Source organism: Balaenoptera acutorostrata, chromosome 1, assembly GCF_949987535.1.
Source record: "Balaenoptera acutorostrata chromosome 1, mBalAcu1.1, whole genome shotgun sequence".
NCBI classification, from domain to species: domain Eukaryota; kingdom Metazoa; phylum Chordata; class Mammalia; order Artiodactyla; family Balaenopteridae; genus Balaenoptera; species Balaenoptera acutorostrata.
The window spans coordinates 9,171,050-9,185,175 of NC_080064.1; the positions used below are offsets into that span (position 1 = coordinate 9,171,050).

General features: G+C 58.3%; 2 protein-coding genes across 5 annotated transcripts; one reads left to right on the forward strand and one right to left on the reverse strand.

Moving 5' to 3' along the window:
- Window positions 1–1,568: 1,568 nt before the first annotated feature.
- On the reverse strand, window positions 1,569–7,154 carry FBXO2 (F-box protein 2). The gene is made up of 6 exons (XM_007169988.2): window positions 7,035–7,154; window positions 3,632–4,003; window positions 3,044–3,173; window positions 2,877–2,972; window positions 2,276–2,414; window positions 1,569–2,025 (listed from the first exon to the last, which is right to left on the reverse strand). Exons 1-6 carry the CDS (start codon window positions 7,054–7,056, stop codon window positions 1,891–1,893), a joined length of 894 nt encoding a protein of 297 aa, XP_007170050.1. The 5' UTR covers window positions 7,057–7,154; the 3' UTR covers window positions 1,569–1,890.
- A 101-nt stretch (window positions 7,155–7,255) lies between these two features.
- On the forward strand, window positions 7,256–13,287 carry FBXO44 (F-box protein 44). 4 transcript variants are annotated; one of them, XM_057534507.1, is made up of 6 exons: window positions 7,256–7,339; window positions 8,668–8,939; window positions 10,476–10,602; window positions 10,746–10,841; window positions 10,951–11,086; window positions 12,158–13,287. In XM_057534507.1, the coding sequence occupies exons 2-6, from the start codon at window positions 8,675–8,677 to the stop codon at window positions 12,299–12,301; spliced, it is 768 nt and encodes a 255-aa protein (XP_057390490.1). In that variant the 5' UTR covers window positions 7,256–7,339; window positions 8,668–8,674; the 3' UTR covers window positions 12,302–13,287. The 4 variants fall into 4 exon arrangements, with proteins under 4 accessions (XP_057390490.1, XP_057390472.1, XP_057390496.1 ...); XM_057534489.1 differs by lacking the exon at window positions 7,256–7,339 and adding an exon at window positions 7,452–7,523; XM_057534497.1 differs by lacking the exon at window positions 7,256–7,339 and adding an exon at window positions 7,628–7,720.
- Window positions 13,288–14,126: the final 839 nt, after the last annotated feature.

The following is a 14,126-nucleotide window of genomic DNA, read 5'->3' on the forward strand; positions in this document are numbered from 1 at the left end:
CCTCTTTCCTGAATGCCTCCTGGGGAGAGCTCCCCCCACCTACAGCACCTTTCATGCCCCCCATATTCCCGCCCTGACATCCAGTCCTTTGGACACCTGGACCCAGACTCCCGGCCTCTCACATCCACTGCACCTCTCCATCCAGCCTCCTCCTTCAGCCCAAGCGTGGGCTCTGGTCCTCTCCTGACTCACCCCCATCTGTTTCCCAACATGCTCAGCCTAATCCCTCCTCACCCTAAAACATTGCTTTGCCTATTACTCCTTTACGTAAACCTGGGAGCTCATGGGGGTGACCCGCTTGCTTCATGGCTCCTCATCAAACTGGGCTCCCAGGGCAAAGCATTACTTCTCCTATCTGATTGGCAACTCGGGTGGGTGTGGAGGATGCTTCTCCCACTGGACTGTGAAAACCCCTAGAAAGGACCAAAGGTGCTCATGGCACAAGGGGCTGTGCCTCCCCCACCGGACTGGGAGTTCTCCGGGATTTGTCTTCCCTTGTCTGACCGCGGATGCTCCCGGGTCAGGGACTCTGCCTCCACCATTAGACTGGAGGCCGCCATGACTCCGGATATATCCCTTCCCCGGATGCCCCATCCTCGATGTGGCCACGCTGGTGACTCTTCCTGGGACAAGGAGTGTCTAACTCACCCCTGCAACTTTAGGACCCCGTGCTGGGCCTGGCCCCTGGTTGGGGCTTCAGGAATCATGAGTGAATGAATGAACCAATGAACAAATGCAGGCAGGCTCCAGCTTAAACTCTGCAAGCCCACCTGACCAGCAGGTGGTATCAGGGCTAGAATCAAAGGAAAGCTGGAGGGGCATGGAGATTTTATTGGTCATCCTTTAGGAGAGGAGAGAATATGTTTCAGACCCTCACCCACCCCCAAGACCAGCAGCTGAGAGTCCTGGGGAGGGGGCTGGGTTTGAGAGCTGCTGGGGAGGCCAGAAAGGGAGTTCCTGGTCCAGAGCCTGGCACCACAGCCTTCCCTCCACCCCTCCCCTCAAACCAGTACCAGGGGCCAGCCTCTGAGCAGGGCCTGGAAAACGACCAATGAGACCAGATGCTAATGACTCTTGTCCGATCCAATACCAAGCCAAGGAGGACAGCATGAAGTGGGCATGAACTGAAGAGCGACACCAAGCTGATCCTTTCTGTGTCCCCCAGCCTGTCACCCCCCCCATCCCCCACCTCAAGCCACTGGCATCCATCCCTGGGCCCAGGAGAACTGGTACCCTAGATGAGATGCTGCCACCACCCACCACCCTGTCTTCAGGAAAAAAAAAAAAAAAAACAACGGGGAGAGGGATCAAGAGAGGCCAGGAGGGGGGGGCCCCACACACACACCCGGTTCTGGCTTCTGGGCAGCTTGGGTGTCAGTCAGGCGCCAGGCCCAGCTCCCCGTTCCCTGGCCTCACAATCCCAGCCTTTGTCTGGCGGGACCAGGCCTGGCTGGCTCTGCACCCGCCCAAGGGCCCCTGGAAACCAGAGCAGCTGGAACCCCACCAAGTATTTTTCCAGGCTGGGCCAGGGGCCCTCAAGAGACAGAGACTAAGCAAAGGGAGGGGAGTTCATTCATCCCTGTGTTCATTCATTCCTTCCTCCGGCAAATAATATTTACTGAGCGCCCATTTTCGCGGCAGGTACAGTGTTAGGTGCAGGGGATTCGGCGGCGGGCCCCGTGCAGGCCCACGCCCTCACCCACCTTATTTTCTAGATGCAAATATATACCAACAAAACCCATCTTTCCCTCTGAGGGGGCTGGTCTTCGAGCATGGGACGGGAGAGGAGTGTGCCAGGTGCGGAAGGTCAGGATGCTACCGACTAAGACCTATCTACCCCCGCGCCTCTGCCCCTCCAAGGCAGCCGGGGGAGGCTGGAGGATGGGTCACTCAGGGCTCCACCCACACGCTGCTGTTGGTCACCCGGGCCCCGAACCAGCCCTTCCAGTAGACGCAGTCCTGTCCGCCGTGCTCGAAGCGGACGAAGCGGACGCCCGGCCCATAGTCGGTGAAGGTGTGCGAGATCTGAGGGTGGGGAGTCAGGGGGAAGGGGGAGGGAGGGTCAGGCTCGGAGCCCCGAGGCCTCCCCCAGCCACCCCACCCCGGCGCTCTGACCCTCGTCTAGCCCCCTGGATTTCTCAGCGCAGCGTCCCTCCTCCAAGCCTCTCGGCCAGTCCGGCCCTGCCCCGCCCACACGGGCCGTGGGCGGGTTTTTCACGAGCCCCGCCCGTCGCGCCCAGGCCCCGCCCCGCCGCCCCCGGGCCTCCAAGCTCACCTCAATCCAGCCACCGTCGTCGCTGTCTTGTGGCACTGCCACCTGCCCGCTGTTGAACTCGGCCAGCACGTCCTCGTGCTCCGACAGCAGCTTCACCGTGAGCTCGTACAGGCAGCCGGCGTCTCTGCGGCCCGAGTACCTGCCCCGAGGGAGGGAGCGCCCCGGGAGGGCTTCAGCCCTGCTGAGCGGGTACTCTGGGCCCAACCCTCTACAGGAGTTAACCCTGCTGACCGGTAATACCAATGTTCCCATTTTACAGATAAGGAAACCGAGGCCGGAGAGAGAAAGTGACTTGCCCAAGTGACTTGCCCAAACCCAAGGACTAAAACCCCTGGTGGGCCAGACCCAGTGTTGGGACCAACGCCAACCCACAGGGACACTTTTTGTTGGGACAGCAGATGGATATTAAAAAACAAAAACAAAAACAAAAAAACTTGCCAACATTTAAAACTCAGGAGGGGAGATGGATTTCCACCTTCTCCTGAAAACCCATGGTCACGTGACTGCAACCTCTAGCGTAGGGAGGCAGCGGTCTCTGAAGCAGAGTAGTCGGTTCCAGGTCGCCCCTCAACCCCGCTCCCCTTCCCCCACGGCCGCTCACCAGTCCTTCACCATGATGGCCGGCTGAGTGGTGTCCAGCAGCTCCTCCCAGTAGCCCTCAGCCTGCAGGTCAATGACCTGCGCTTTGCGACACCACCTGGGAGACTGGGGGTTAGGACTGAGGGGAGGTCCCCTCTCCCCCTTCCCATCCATCCCCCTTCTCCTTACTCGAAGGAGGAGGCGAAGTACTTCTTGACACTCTCATTGTGGATGAATTCCACCCCGCAGTCTCCGGGCAGCTCCTCCACCCTCCAGCCGTCCCCACCGTGCTCCACGTCGCACCAGCCCTCCAAGTCCTCTGTAGGAACAGCACAGCCCCACGCTGGTCACCCAGTCCCTGCGAGGGTGTGGCAGGGCTGGCTCTTGCCCCTATCGTGGGGGGAGGATGAACGTGGTCCTTGAATGGTGTCGCGGTGGGCAGATGATGGTGGGGGTGAATGGTGAGCACTTCCTGTTTGTCCCCAGATTCTCTCTCCCTCGCAGGAGGGTCCTCCGCGGGGCCTGTCTTGCCCCAGCTCCCTGGGGGTGGAAGGATCTGGGAGAGAGACAACTCCCGCCCGCCTCCCCGACTTCCCCCGCCCCGGAGCAGGACAGGAGGATAATACTACAGTCTGTACTGGGGCTACTCTGTGCTGGGCGCTGCGCCAAGCGCCTTATCTCATCCACCCCTCAAAGCAGGCTGGCCTTGTTACTGCCCATTGTACGGAAGGGGAAGCTGAGCTCCCCAGGCCGGGGTGACAGGGCGCGACCCCTCACCTTCCCCGCACGGGTTGTGCAGCAGGTTGCGCCGCCTCTTGCTCAGGAAGTAGAACTGCTGCCAGTGGTCGCGCTCATCCTCGGGGCCGCCCTCGGGTACCAGACCCTCTTGCTGGCACTTGAGCAGCCACAGGGGAGAGCCGTCGACCAGCTCCTTCCAGCGCAGGCACACCAGGCGGCAGGCCTGCACCAGCTGGGCGGCGGGCAGCTCGGCCAGCACACGAAGCAGCAGCGGCTCGGGCAGCTCATCCAGGTACGCTGCCTCCTCCTCCCCCTCGTCCTCGGGCCGCTCCTCCCCGCAGCTCGCCTCCTCCGCGCCAGCCTCCTCCTGCTGGTCCTCCGGGCTGGCCTCCTCCGGCTGGCCCACGCTCTCTGCGGGTGGGCGGGGTGCGGCTGAGACTCCCCCCAGACTGCCCCCCGCCGCGCCCCACGACCGCGATGTGAACGGCATCCGCCCCCACCCACGCTCGGACAGTCCTCAGCGGGGGCCGGAGTTTCCGTGACCAGAGCCTGGGACCCTGTGGAGATGGCCCAGGAGCCCGGGGCCACAGATCAGCTCTGAAGAGTGGCCTCAGAGGCCTCAGTTTCCCCTGCAGTGCCAGTAAACCCCATACCTGAGCCGACAGCAGTAACTGATGATATTCCTGACACAGTGAAGCCCCTTAGCCCCCTCCACGGCCCTCTAAGATCCCTGCTCCGGTCACCTCCTCAGGGGAGCACTCCCCAACTTCCCCTATTACAGCATCCTCTCACCTCACCGCTGGGAGTTCCGTCCTTCCTAGCTTTCGTCCAAGGGTTTGATGGTTTATAAACACCTTTCCTGGGGACTAGACTGAGGGAATGAGGGCAGGAACCGGGTCTGGGAAACTCACTGCTTCATCCCCCGTGCCTGGCATCTGGTGCCCTGCCTGGCTGCCTGGCAGCGGCTAATGTTTACTGGGCACTTAGCAAGTGTTAGGCACCATTCTGAGCATTTTAATTTTTACTCTTTAAACCCTCACAGCATCTCTTCTAGGTTGTCCCTATTACCATCCCTATTTCGTTGATGAGGTAACTGAGGGACAGAGAGGTAAAACCACCCAGGATCACGCAGCAAATGAGTGGCTGGAGCCTGGATTTGAACCCAGGCAGTCTGGCTCCAGAGCCACCTTCAACCACCACAGCCTTGAGAAAATGATTCGTTGAGTTGAGGGTTATGATTTTAATTTCACAGAAGAAAATGCTCAGGTTCAGAGATGGGGAGTGACCTGCCCAAGGTCACACTGCTGGTATTCAGGCAGGGGATACGGGGATCTGAGGCCTGAAGGGAAGGGAGAACAGGGGCTTGGGGATGGGGGAGGGAAGCTCGTTAAAAGAGAACATGTGTATCAAATAGGGAGACGTAGTTAAGTGCTTGGGAGGGAAGGTTTCTTCACTCCTTTTCCTATTCCTGGCCCTCAGCTTCCTCGTCTATAAAATGGGGGTAATCCCAGGCCAATCAGACAGTCCTGATGTTCAGCTCTTCTGAGGAGGGGACAAGGGCATTCCAAATTCTGAGGAGAGGGACTGATACCAGGAGCTGTGGGCTGGCCTGTCTCCTGGATCCTGGCTGGCCTCAGCTGGGCCGTCGAAGCCTTGAATGAGTGGATACCGAGTGCCCAGTGTCTCTGGAGGAGGGAGAGACAGTGGGGAGGTGACGTAGCCACTCTGGGTGATGGGGGAGGCCACTGCTCTCAGACCTAGGACAGGGGGGGGCAGGGGAGTCCTAAGTGCTGGGCCCTGGAAAGCCAAGGTGGTGGTGGAAAGAGGCCAGGCACCAGGGGAGGAACGGGCAGGGCCTAGACCCAAGGCTGGGTGTTGCCAGGACCTGGGAGGCCAGCCCTTCACCTCCTCATATGCAGCGTTTCCCCACCGCCCACACTCTTAGCCCCCTGAGAACCGAATCAGGGTTTACGTCTTCGGAGCCCAGAGCACACAGTGAGTCCTCAGTAAATCTTATTTAGTGAATCTTATTATTCAGCACAGTTCCCTTCATTGTTAGCTTTTTTTTTTTCTTTCTTTTTTGCCACATCTTTATGATGTGGGGCTTCACACTTCCTTTTTGGCAAGGAGGAAACTGAGGCCCAGAGAGGCTTACTGACTTCTCCCAAGTCACACCGCGGAACTGTGGGATGGCGGAGAGGAAAATGCCTGCCCTGAAGCCATGTCACCTGCCCGTCTTGCTGCCCACAGCTCTCTGGGGAGCTGGGCCCAGTGCCCTCACCTCTCCACCCCTCCCCCGGCCCTGCCCTGTCCTGGCCCTGGTGGACACCTGATGCTCCCCCGAAAGGTGCACCTCGCCCAGTCCCCTCTCCTGGCCCCAGGCCTGGCACTCAAGGCCCCAGATCTGATTACAGGCCCCCCCACCCCCTCTTGAGCACACACAACTCCCCACATTGTTGCCTTCGGAAAGTTATCTGGCCCCTGGAAGCTGCCTCCGAGGCTTATTCACTCACCTGGATTGGGCCCCTGAGTCCAGGGAATAGCTGGGCCCTGGGAAGAAGCAGGAACCCATTCTGGGGCCCTATACAGGGTGTGGCAAGGGGGCCATGCATTGGGAGCAAGAGCGGAAGCAGCTAGGATTTTCAGGGCTGGAGGGAGGGGTGGGGAGCTTGGCTATCTGAGTGAGCATCAATCTGTTTCCCATTGTCTCCCCAAGCAATGGCCACTCTCAGATGGGCCTGGCGAGGAAGGGGTGGGGGGAGGTCTTGTTCCCACCCTGACTCAGCAGGCAACCCCTACAGGCCCAGCGGGGAGTTCTAGAGATGGGGAGGGGGGGATCTTTGGTGCCAGACAAGATGACTGGGCAGTCTCAAAGGGCCCTGAGCGTTGGCTAGAGCTGATGTCCCAACTCTCCCTCACCACCAGCCTGGTCCCCACTGGGCATCCAGCCACCCAAATGAAGGACAGCTCCTCCAGACAAGGGATCCCAGGAGGAAGGCTGGGATGGGCTGGGGAGAGGCCAGTAACCCCAAGAAATTCATGGGGATTCAGGCATCTCACGGCCCAGAGTTGGCAAATGGAAGAAGCTTATGGAATAAAAAGGCTTGTGGCCTCTTCCATCCCTGATAGGTCCCAGACCCGGGTCCAATAGACCCTCAGGAGGCGGGAACGTGGTATTACTCATACGCTACTTCCCGGGTAAGCGGGACCCAGGAGTCCTCCCTCTCTGCCTGTCATCTCTCAAGGCCTCCGGCAGATCAAGACACCAGACACAGGACTGTGCTCCTTTGAGACTGTCTCAAGGGCTTTGCTTGGGTGAAAGTGTGTCGCTCTGCGTCTCGGGGGCCCCCTCGCTCTCTGATGCCCCCTCTCCGTAGCACTCGCCCGCCTGCCCCGGTCACCCCTCCAGGGCTGAGCGAGTGGATCCGGCGGCGGCGGCTACCTGGGTCACCGTCTCCGTCCATCGCTGCAGAGCGCGGTCGCGAGAGGAGGAGGACCCGGAGCGCTGCGGGCTGTCCGAGTCCCGCGGCGGCGGCGGCGGCGGCGGCGGCGGCGGCGGCGGCGGCGGCGGCGAGTCCAGGCGCTGCTCACGTCTGGGTCGGGTCCCGGCCGGCCGCGCCTCTTAAAGGCCCCCGCCTCCGCCCCCGCCCCGCCTTTGGCCCCGCGCCGGGACGCCCCACAGTCCGGAGCGATCGGCCCGAGGCCTGAGGCTCCCGGTTCCTTGGCGGACCCAGGAGGCCAAGAAAGGTCGGGAGTCGTTTCTTTTTTTTTTTTTTTTTTAATGGGGGCGGGTGGGAGTCCGATTCGGGGCGTCTCCCAGCACCCTCCTGGGGTGGCTGCTGGGAGGAGGCGGCGAGGAGGCTGGGAGAGTCTGGGTCATGCGGAGGGTGTGGGCAGAGGCTCCTCCCGGCACGACACCGCCCCGCCCCAGGTAATTTTCCTACATCCGTGGGGGGCGCACCCCAAGCCGGGTGCTCCCCGCGGGCCGGGGACCGGAGCGGGCCGTGGAGGCGGGGCCGGGGCGGGGCTCGGCGGGCTGGGGCGGGGCCGCATCCACAGGCGACCGCAGGCAGAGGCTGGCTCAGCCCCTGCTACGGAGCGGGATCGCACAGCGGTGGCAGAGGGCAGGTGACCGGCGGGAGTGGGCGCGGGGAGCGCTGGGGCAGGGATGCGGGGTGCGGGGGCCGGGCGGGCGGGCTCGGCGGTTCCGGGCCCAGCAGCAGTGCGCCGAGGGAGGCCCTGCGCAGACAAGGCCCAGGCGGCGGGGTTGCGCGGCGCGGCCTCGAGAGGCGGCGCGAGCCGGAACCCGAGCTAGGGTCGCCATCGATGCGCAGGGGTCCAAGCCTAGACTTTGGGAAACATTTGAAAGCCACGAGGAGGGATGGGAAGTCGAAGGCGCGCGGGGACACCCGGGGCTGGAGCCCAGCCACGGGGATGGGGGTGGGGGTATAGGAAAGCCCGCTCCCCATCGCCCACCCCTTCTCCAGTCCTAGCCAGCCAGAGCATTTCCTCCGTGGTCTCGAAAAAGTGGCTAGAGCCCTTTGGACCTCGGTCGGAGACAATGATAATTATCCCTCCCCCCCATATCTCCGCTCCTCCGTTTTGAGGATGGGAGAGAGAATGCGGAAGGTATCAGACAGGCTGCGGGGCTGCGAATTGTTATTTCCATGCTAAAGACCGTCCGGCCTATTGAAAAAAGCTGGCTCTAGATTCAGAGAAGGCTCAGGCTCCTTTCCCTGCTGCTCCTGTCTGTGTGACCTTGGGCAGATCCTGCTACCTCTTCTGCCTCCTTAGCCTCCCTTAGAGGCTATTGTGAGGTGCCGGTAAAAAAATCAGAGCTCACCTTTTACTGAGCTTCTGCTGTGTCCCAAGCTCCTTGTACCCCCTCTAGGAGGTAAGTACTGTTCCTGGCCCCATTTTACAGAGGAGGAAACTGAGGCTCAGAGAGGCCCAGTGACTTTCCCGAGATAGTCAATGGCAGTGCTGGGAGGGAACCTCCACCACCAGGGGGTGCTGCGAATATTGGGTCCTGGGGAGAGGATCAGGTCTGTAGTGTAGCTTTTCAACAACGACAGGAGAGCCATGGCGGTGGGGAACATCAACGAGCTGCCCGAGAACATCCTGCTGGAGTTGTTCACGCACGTGCCCGCCCGCCAGCTGCTGCTGCGTTGCCGCCTGGTCTGCAGCCTCTGGCGAGACCTCATCGACCTCGTGACCCTCTGGAAGCGCAAATGCCTGCGTGAGGGCTTCATTACCGAAGACTGGGACCAGCCCGTGGCCGACTGGAAGGTCTTCTACTTCCTCCGCAGCCTCCACAAGAACCTCCTGCATAACCCGTGCGCCGAAGGTGGGGTGCAGACTGGGTATGACGTGCCCCCAAACACACACACTGTCGTGATACCAGCTAACATTCATTAGGCACTTACTATGAGCCAGCCAGGCACTTTGGGGGGTTTAATTCCTTTCTCACAATAATCCTAAGAGATAGGTACTGTTAGGCACCCATTTTTCAGATGGGCAAACTGAGGCCAAGAGTGGCATTATTCCACTCTGAAGGTTATTTCCCCAGTGACCTTTCCTAGGAGAGGGAATGTTGGCCAGTTGGAATGAATTGTGCCCAAGACACAAGACCAGGAAGTCAGAGCCATATTTGCTTGGCCTGGCTCCCAGACTCCAGGACTAGGCCTACTAGGACTGCCCAGAAGACAAAGGGGGCTTTGCTTATGAGAGAATGAGAGATCCAGTCTTCTTCCCAGCGCATTCCAACAAAAGGTAAAACAAGACTTCTGCGGTCTTCCAGAGCCCCCTCTTTTCCCTTGCTGTGTTGTAAATGATTAAGTAGACACTTTGATGGGTTGAGAACCTCAATCTCCATTATGTGGCCAAATTCTGGAGCAAAATGATAGTAAAACAACCCCAAGCTGTCCAGAGCTTTCAGATGCCTGCCTCACTTGACTCCCCAACGGCCATGTTCTTGACTAGCATGTTGACAAACTATGGTCCATAAGCCAAATCTGGCCTAGGAGCTAAGAATAGTTTTTATGGTTTTAAAGGGTTACTTAAAAAACAAACAAAAGGGGCTTCCCTGGTGGCGCAGTGGTTGAGAATCCGCCTGGCAATGCAGGGGACACGGGTTCGAGCCCTGGTCTGGGAAGATTCCCACATGCCGCAGAGCAACTGGGCCCGTGAGCCACAACTACTGAGCCTGCGCGTCTGGAGCCTGTGCTCCGCAACAAGAGAGGCCACGATAGTGAGAGGCCCACGCACCGCGATGAAGAGTGGCCCCCACTTGCCACAACTAGAGAAAGCCCTCACACAGAAGCGAAGACCCAACACAGCCAAAAATAAATAAATTAATTAATTAATTTAAAAAAAATATGTACTTAAAAAAAATGTTGCGGATACTTTAAAACAAACAAACAAACAAAAAAGACACTATGTGATAGAGTCAGTATGTAGCCCACAAAACCTAAAGTATTCTGACTCTTTACGGAAAAAGTTTGCTAGCCCCTGTTCTTGACCCCAGTTTACAGAGGACAAAACCAAGCCTCAGAGAGAGAAAGCAGCTTGCCTAAGGTCACAGAGCCCAGTATTGGTAGAGCTGGGACTAGACCCAGATCTGTCTGACCAGCGCTGGAGCATTCCATCACAGAAGTAGTCTGGTTGTTCCCATCATCAGGATTCCCAGTAGAAATCAGTTACCATGGTGCCTGGCACACAGGCAGCACCTAATACAAGGCAGGCGCTGTTGATGTGCAGGGTTCCCCAACACGGGGCTTGAGGGCAGCTGCTGAAATCCAGGGAGAGGTGCCAGGAGCAAGGGGCACTTGGGAGGTGGCCACTGAGGGGCTTCCCTTTGATACGAACTCTGCTTTCCCACCAGAGGGGTTTGAGTTCTGGAGCCTGGACGTGAATGGAGGTGATGAGTGGAAGGTGGAGGATCTCTCTGGAGACCAGAGGAAGGAATTCCCCAATGACCAGGTCAAGAAATACTTCGTGACTTCTTATTAGTAAGATCCAAGGGGTCTCGGGGTGGGGGGAAGCCCAAGTCACTGCACCTTGGGGTCTCTCCTGCTCTGGGAGGGGGCAGTCCTAGCCCCCCAGTGCCCTAGTGGCGAGCCCCAGCCCCTCCCACCCCTCCACCCACCCCCAGCACCTGCCTCAAGTCCCAGGTGGTGGACCTCAAGGCTGAAGGGTATTGGGAGGAGCTGATGGACACCACACGGCCAGACATCGAGGTGAAGGACTGGTGAGTGCTTGGGGCAAGGGTTTGGGGGGGGGCCCTGCCACTCAGGTGCCCCACCCCCACCCTGCCCCCCCATCTCCAAGGCCCTCATGGGCCCTTCCTCTGCCTGCAGGTTCGCAGCCAGGCCAGACTGCGGGTCCAAGTACCAGCTGTGTGTTCAGCTCCTGTCGTCAGCACATGCACCTCTGGGGACCTTCCAGCCAGACGCAGCAACCATCCAGCAGAAGAGCGATGCCAAGTGGAGGGAGGTGTGTGAGCCGGGAAGGGGACAGGGGGCACATTGTCCAAGGCTGAGACTGCAGTCAGACAGGCCCAAGTTGAGATCCCAGTTCTGCTGCTTCTTACCTGGGCTTTGGCTGCTCTGAGCTCTCAAAGATTATCAGTGAGATGATGCTGGTAAAGCCATGTTCGAAAAGATTGACTATTATTAATTACTAATATCAGTTATTACTATTATCTAGGTTAGGGTTCAGTGAACTTTTTCTTAAAAGGCCAGATACAAATAGCTTAAGCTTTGCAGGTTTTACTGTATCACAACTACTCAGCTCATCAACTCTGCCATTGTGTTGTGAAAGCAGCTTTAGCAAATGGGCATGACTGTGTTCCAATAAAACTTTATTTACAAAAACTGGCAGTGGGCCCCTAGACCATAGTTTGCCAACTCCTGATCTAGACCAGTGCTCTCCAGTAGAACTTTCTGCAGTGATAGAAATGGTCTGTCTAGGACTTCCCTGGTCTGGACTCGGCGCTTTCACTGCCATGGCCCCAGGTTCAGTCCCTGGTCAGAGAACTAAAATCCCGCAAGCGGTGTAGCACAGCCAAAAAAAAGAGCAAGAGAGAGAGAGAGAAAGAAAGAAATGGTCTGTCTGCCCTGTCCGGTTTGGTAGCCAAGAGCCACATGTGACAATTGAAAACTTAAGAGCCAGTTCATAGTACGACTAGGAACTGAATTTTTAATTTTATTCAACTTTAATTAATTTTAACTTAAATAGCCACACGTGCTCAGTGATCACAGTATTGGACATCCTTTGGCAGTTTGCAAAATTTCCTTCAGTTCATTTGAGCTGCACTTAGATAATCCCATGGAGTGGATCCAGCAGGATTTTGCTCCATTTTACAGATGAGGAAACTGAGGAGGCATAGACAGGGGAGGTGGTCTGCCCCACATCAGAGTGAGGACTAGAATTCCGTTCTGCTGACTCTGGGTCGAGCACTGAGACCTCAGCCCATCCTGGCCCCCTCACCCCCTCAGGCAGTACCCCCCTCAGGGTCAACTCCCCTGACCGCTCTCCTTCCCTCCACCTGCCCCTGCCCCCCAGGTCTCCCACACGTTCTCCAACTATCCACCCGGCGTCCGCTACATCTGGTTTCAGCACGGCGGCGTGGACACTCACTACTGGGCCGGCTGGTACGGCCCGAGGGTCACCAACAGCAGCATCACCATCGGGCCCCCACTGCCATGACGCCCCCGAGCCCCCAGCCACCTAATCCCAACTGATAACCTGCTGGCAGAGGTGGGCTGGGCTTGGGAAGGGGAGGTAGAGGCCAGGCTCTCCCAGACTTCCTAGTTCATCCTTGCCCCCCCCGAGTTGCCTCTTCATGGAGACTTCATATGTTATGGGTAGCTAGCTCTCCGCCCGGGGGTCTCAACCTGAATGATGGGGCCCCTGAGGTTGGGGGGGTGCATGGTGTTCCCCCAGGCTCCTCCCCCAGATGCCTCTGAGGGAGGGTCTCCAAGCTCTGCTGGTAACCTAGATCTATGTGTCTACCTTCCCTTGCTGGGTCATTTCTCACTGTCTTCTTTGAGGGCCCTCAGACCTGGGACAGTCAGGACATCTGGCAAGCCTGTGGCTGCTCTGCATAATACAGATGCTGGGCGATGATGTAGCTCAGACAGGTGTGGGAGTGGAAGGACGGCTCTGCCGGCCCATCCTCTGCCCCATTCTCTGCCACTCCCAGGCTCTCTCACTCTGTCCGCCTGCTTAGCGAGGTGGCTTTGGTCCAGAGGCTCAGGCCTGGTCTGAGATAGGCAGGCCCAGGGTGGCGTGGGGTCCCGGCCAAGTCTGGACTCTGTTCACTTGTCAGTGAAGCCCCAGAAGCTACACGTGTATTAAGTGAGGGCAGGGCTCTCCAAAAGACGCCCCTGGAATCCTGCACACGGCAACCCAGGGCAGGTGGGGGGCAGGACTGGGCCCTGAGAGCTGGAATGTGTGAGCCCTGGATGAGTGGGATGGGGGGGGTTTCAAGGACCACCTGTCCACCTCCATGCCTAGGCCAGGCACTCTGTGGCTTGGAGAGCATTCCAAGCGCCCACCCTACCCTTGAAACTGCCATTCCCAGGACCTCCCCACCCTGTCGGACCACATTCCTGCCTCTGCTTCCTGCTGGAAAGAGAGCAGTTCTCCTACCCCTGCTGCATGTGGCCAAATAAAAGGTGTTCCCAGCCCAACGTGTGCCCTGTGCTTTCTGGGGGAAAAGGCAAACTTCATGGGAGGTCTTGCCCCTTGCCTGTAGAAGCTGCAACTTATATGGCTCTGTCCAAGGTACAGAGAGGGGTTAACATTTCAGGAGCCAGACTTCGAAGAATGAGGGTCCTGGGACAGACCCCTGGACAAGCTGCAGACATCTCGCACCCAGCAGCCCTCCAGAACTGCCAGCTTCCTCTGGAGGCCTGGCCGCAGGCTGGGGGTGGAGTGTGCAGATATCTTGGGCAACTCTTGCCATCCCAGGCACTACTTACTGTTGTTTTTTTCACTGCCCAGAGCTTTACTGACAATAGACAAAGCCAAAGAATTTATAATGGTGCCTGGCACACAGTAGGTGCTCAATAAGCACTGTTAAATTGCATTATCTGACTCAACAGTGAGCTAGATTAGGGCCTCAACCAGGGCAATGACTGTTACCGACCAGGGTTCTTGGCCTCCTTAATCAATAGAAATTGATGAGGCCAGACAAGAGTTTCAGGTAAGGCTTTCCTGGGACCCCTGCTACAGCAGGAGGGAGTGAAATCAAGCAACAGTTTCCCTTGCTGGATCCCTCGCTCACTCTGGGGGAGTGGGGGAGTTGGTTCCTTGTATGGGGTGAGGGTAGGGGTGTGTCCAGGGGCCAGGCAGGAAGGGTGGCTTAGGTGGTCTGCCCACCCCTTTGGTGGTGGTGTGTGCAGGGGGCATGCGCAGTACCCTGCTTTTGCTCCCCATGCTCTGTTTTTGGGCTCTTCAGAAGTGGCAGTTGGGTTTTTGGTCTTTTTGTATCTTGTTGTCCATAGTTTGCCCCAACTGCACACGCACA

Coding starts and splice junctions, on each gene's coding strand:
- FBXO2 (XM_007169988.2), bottom strand. CDS start 7,056: ATGGACGGAGACGGTGACCCAG. Junction 3,174..3,631: donor GCACAACCCGTGCGGGGAAG/GTGAGGGGTCGC, acceptor CTGTTCCTACAG/AGGACTTGGAGGGCTGGTGC. Junction 2,026..2,275: donor ACGACGGTGGCTGGATTGAG/GTGAGCTTGGAG, acceptor CCCCACCCTCAG/ATCTCGCACACCTTCACCGA.
- FBXO44 (XM_057534489.1), top strand. CDS start 7,471: ATGCGGAGGGTGTGGGCAGAGGCTCCTCCCGGCACGACACCGCCCCGC. Junction 7,524..8,667: donor ACGACACCGCCCCGCCCCAG/GTAATTTTCCTA, acceptor CAACAACGACAG/GAGAGCCATGGCGGTGGGGA. Junction 8,940..10,475: donor GCATAACCCGTGCGCCGAAG/GTGGGGTGCAGA, acceptor CTTTCCCACCAG/AGGGGTTTGAGTTCTGGAGC.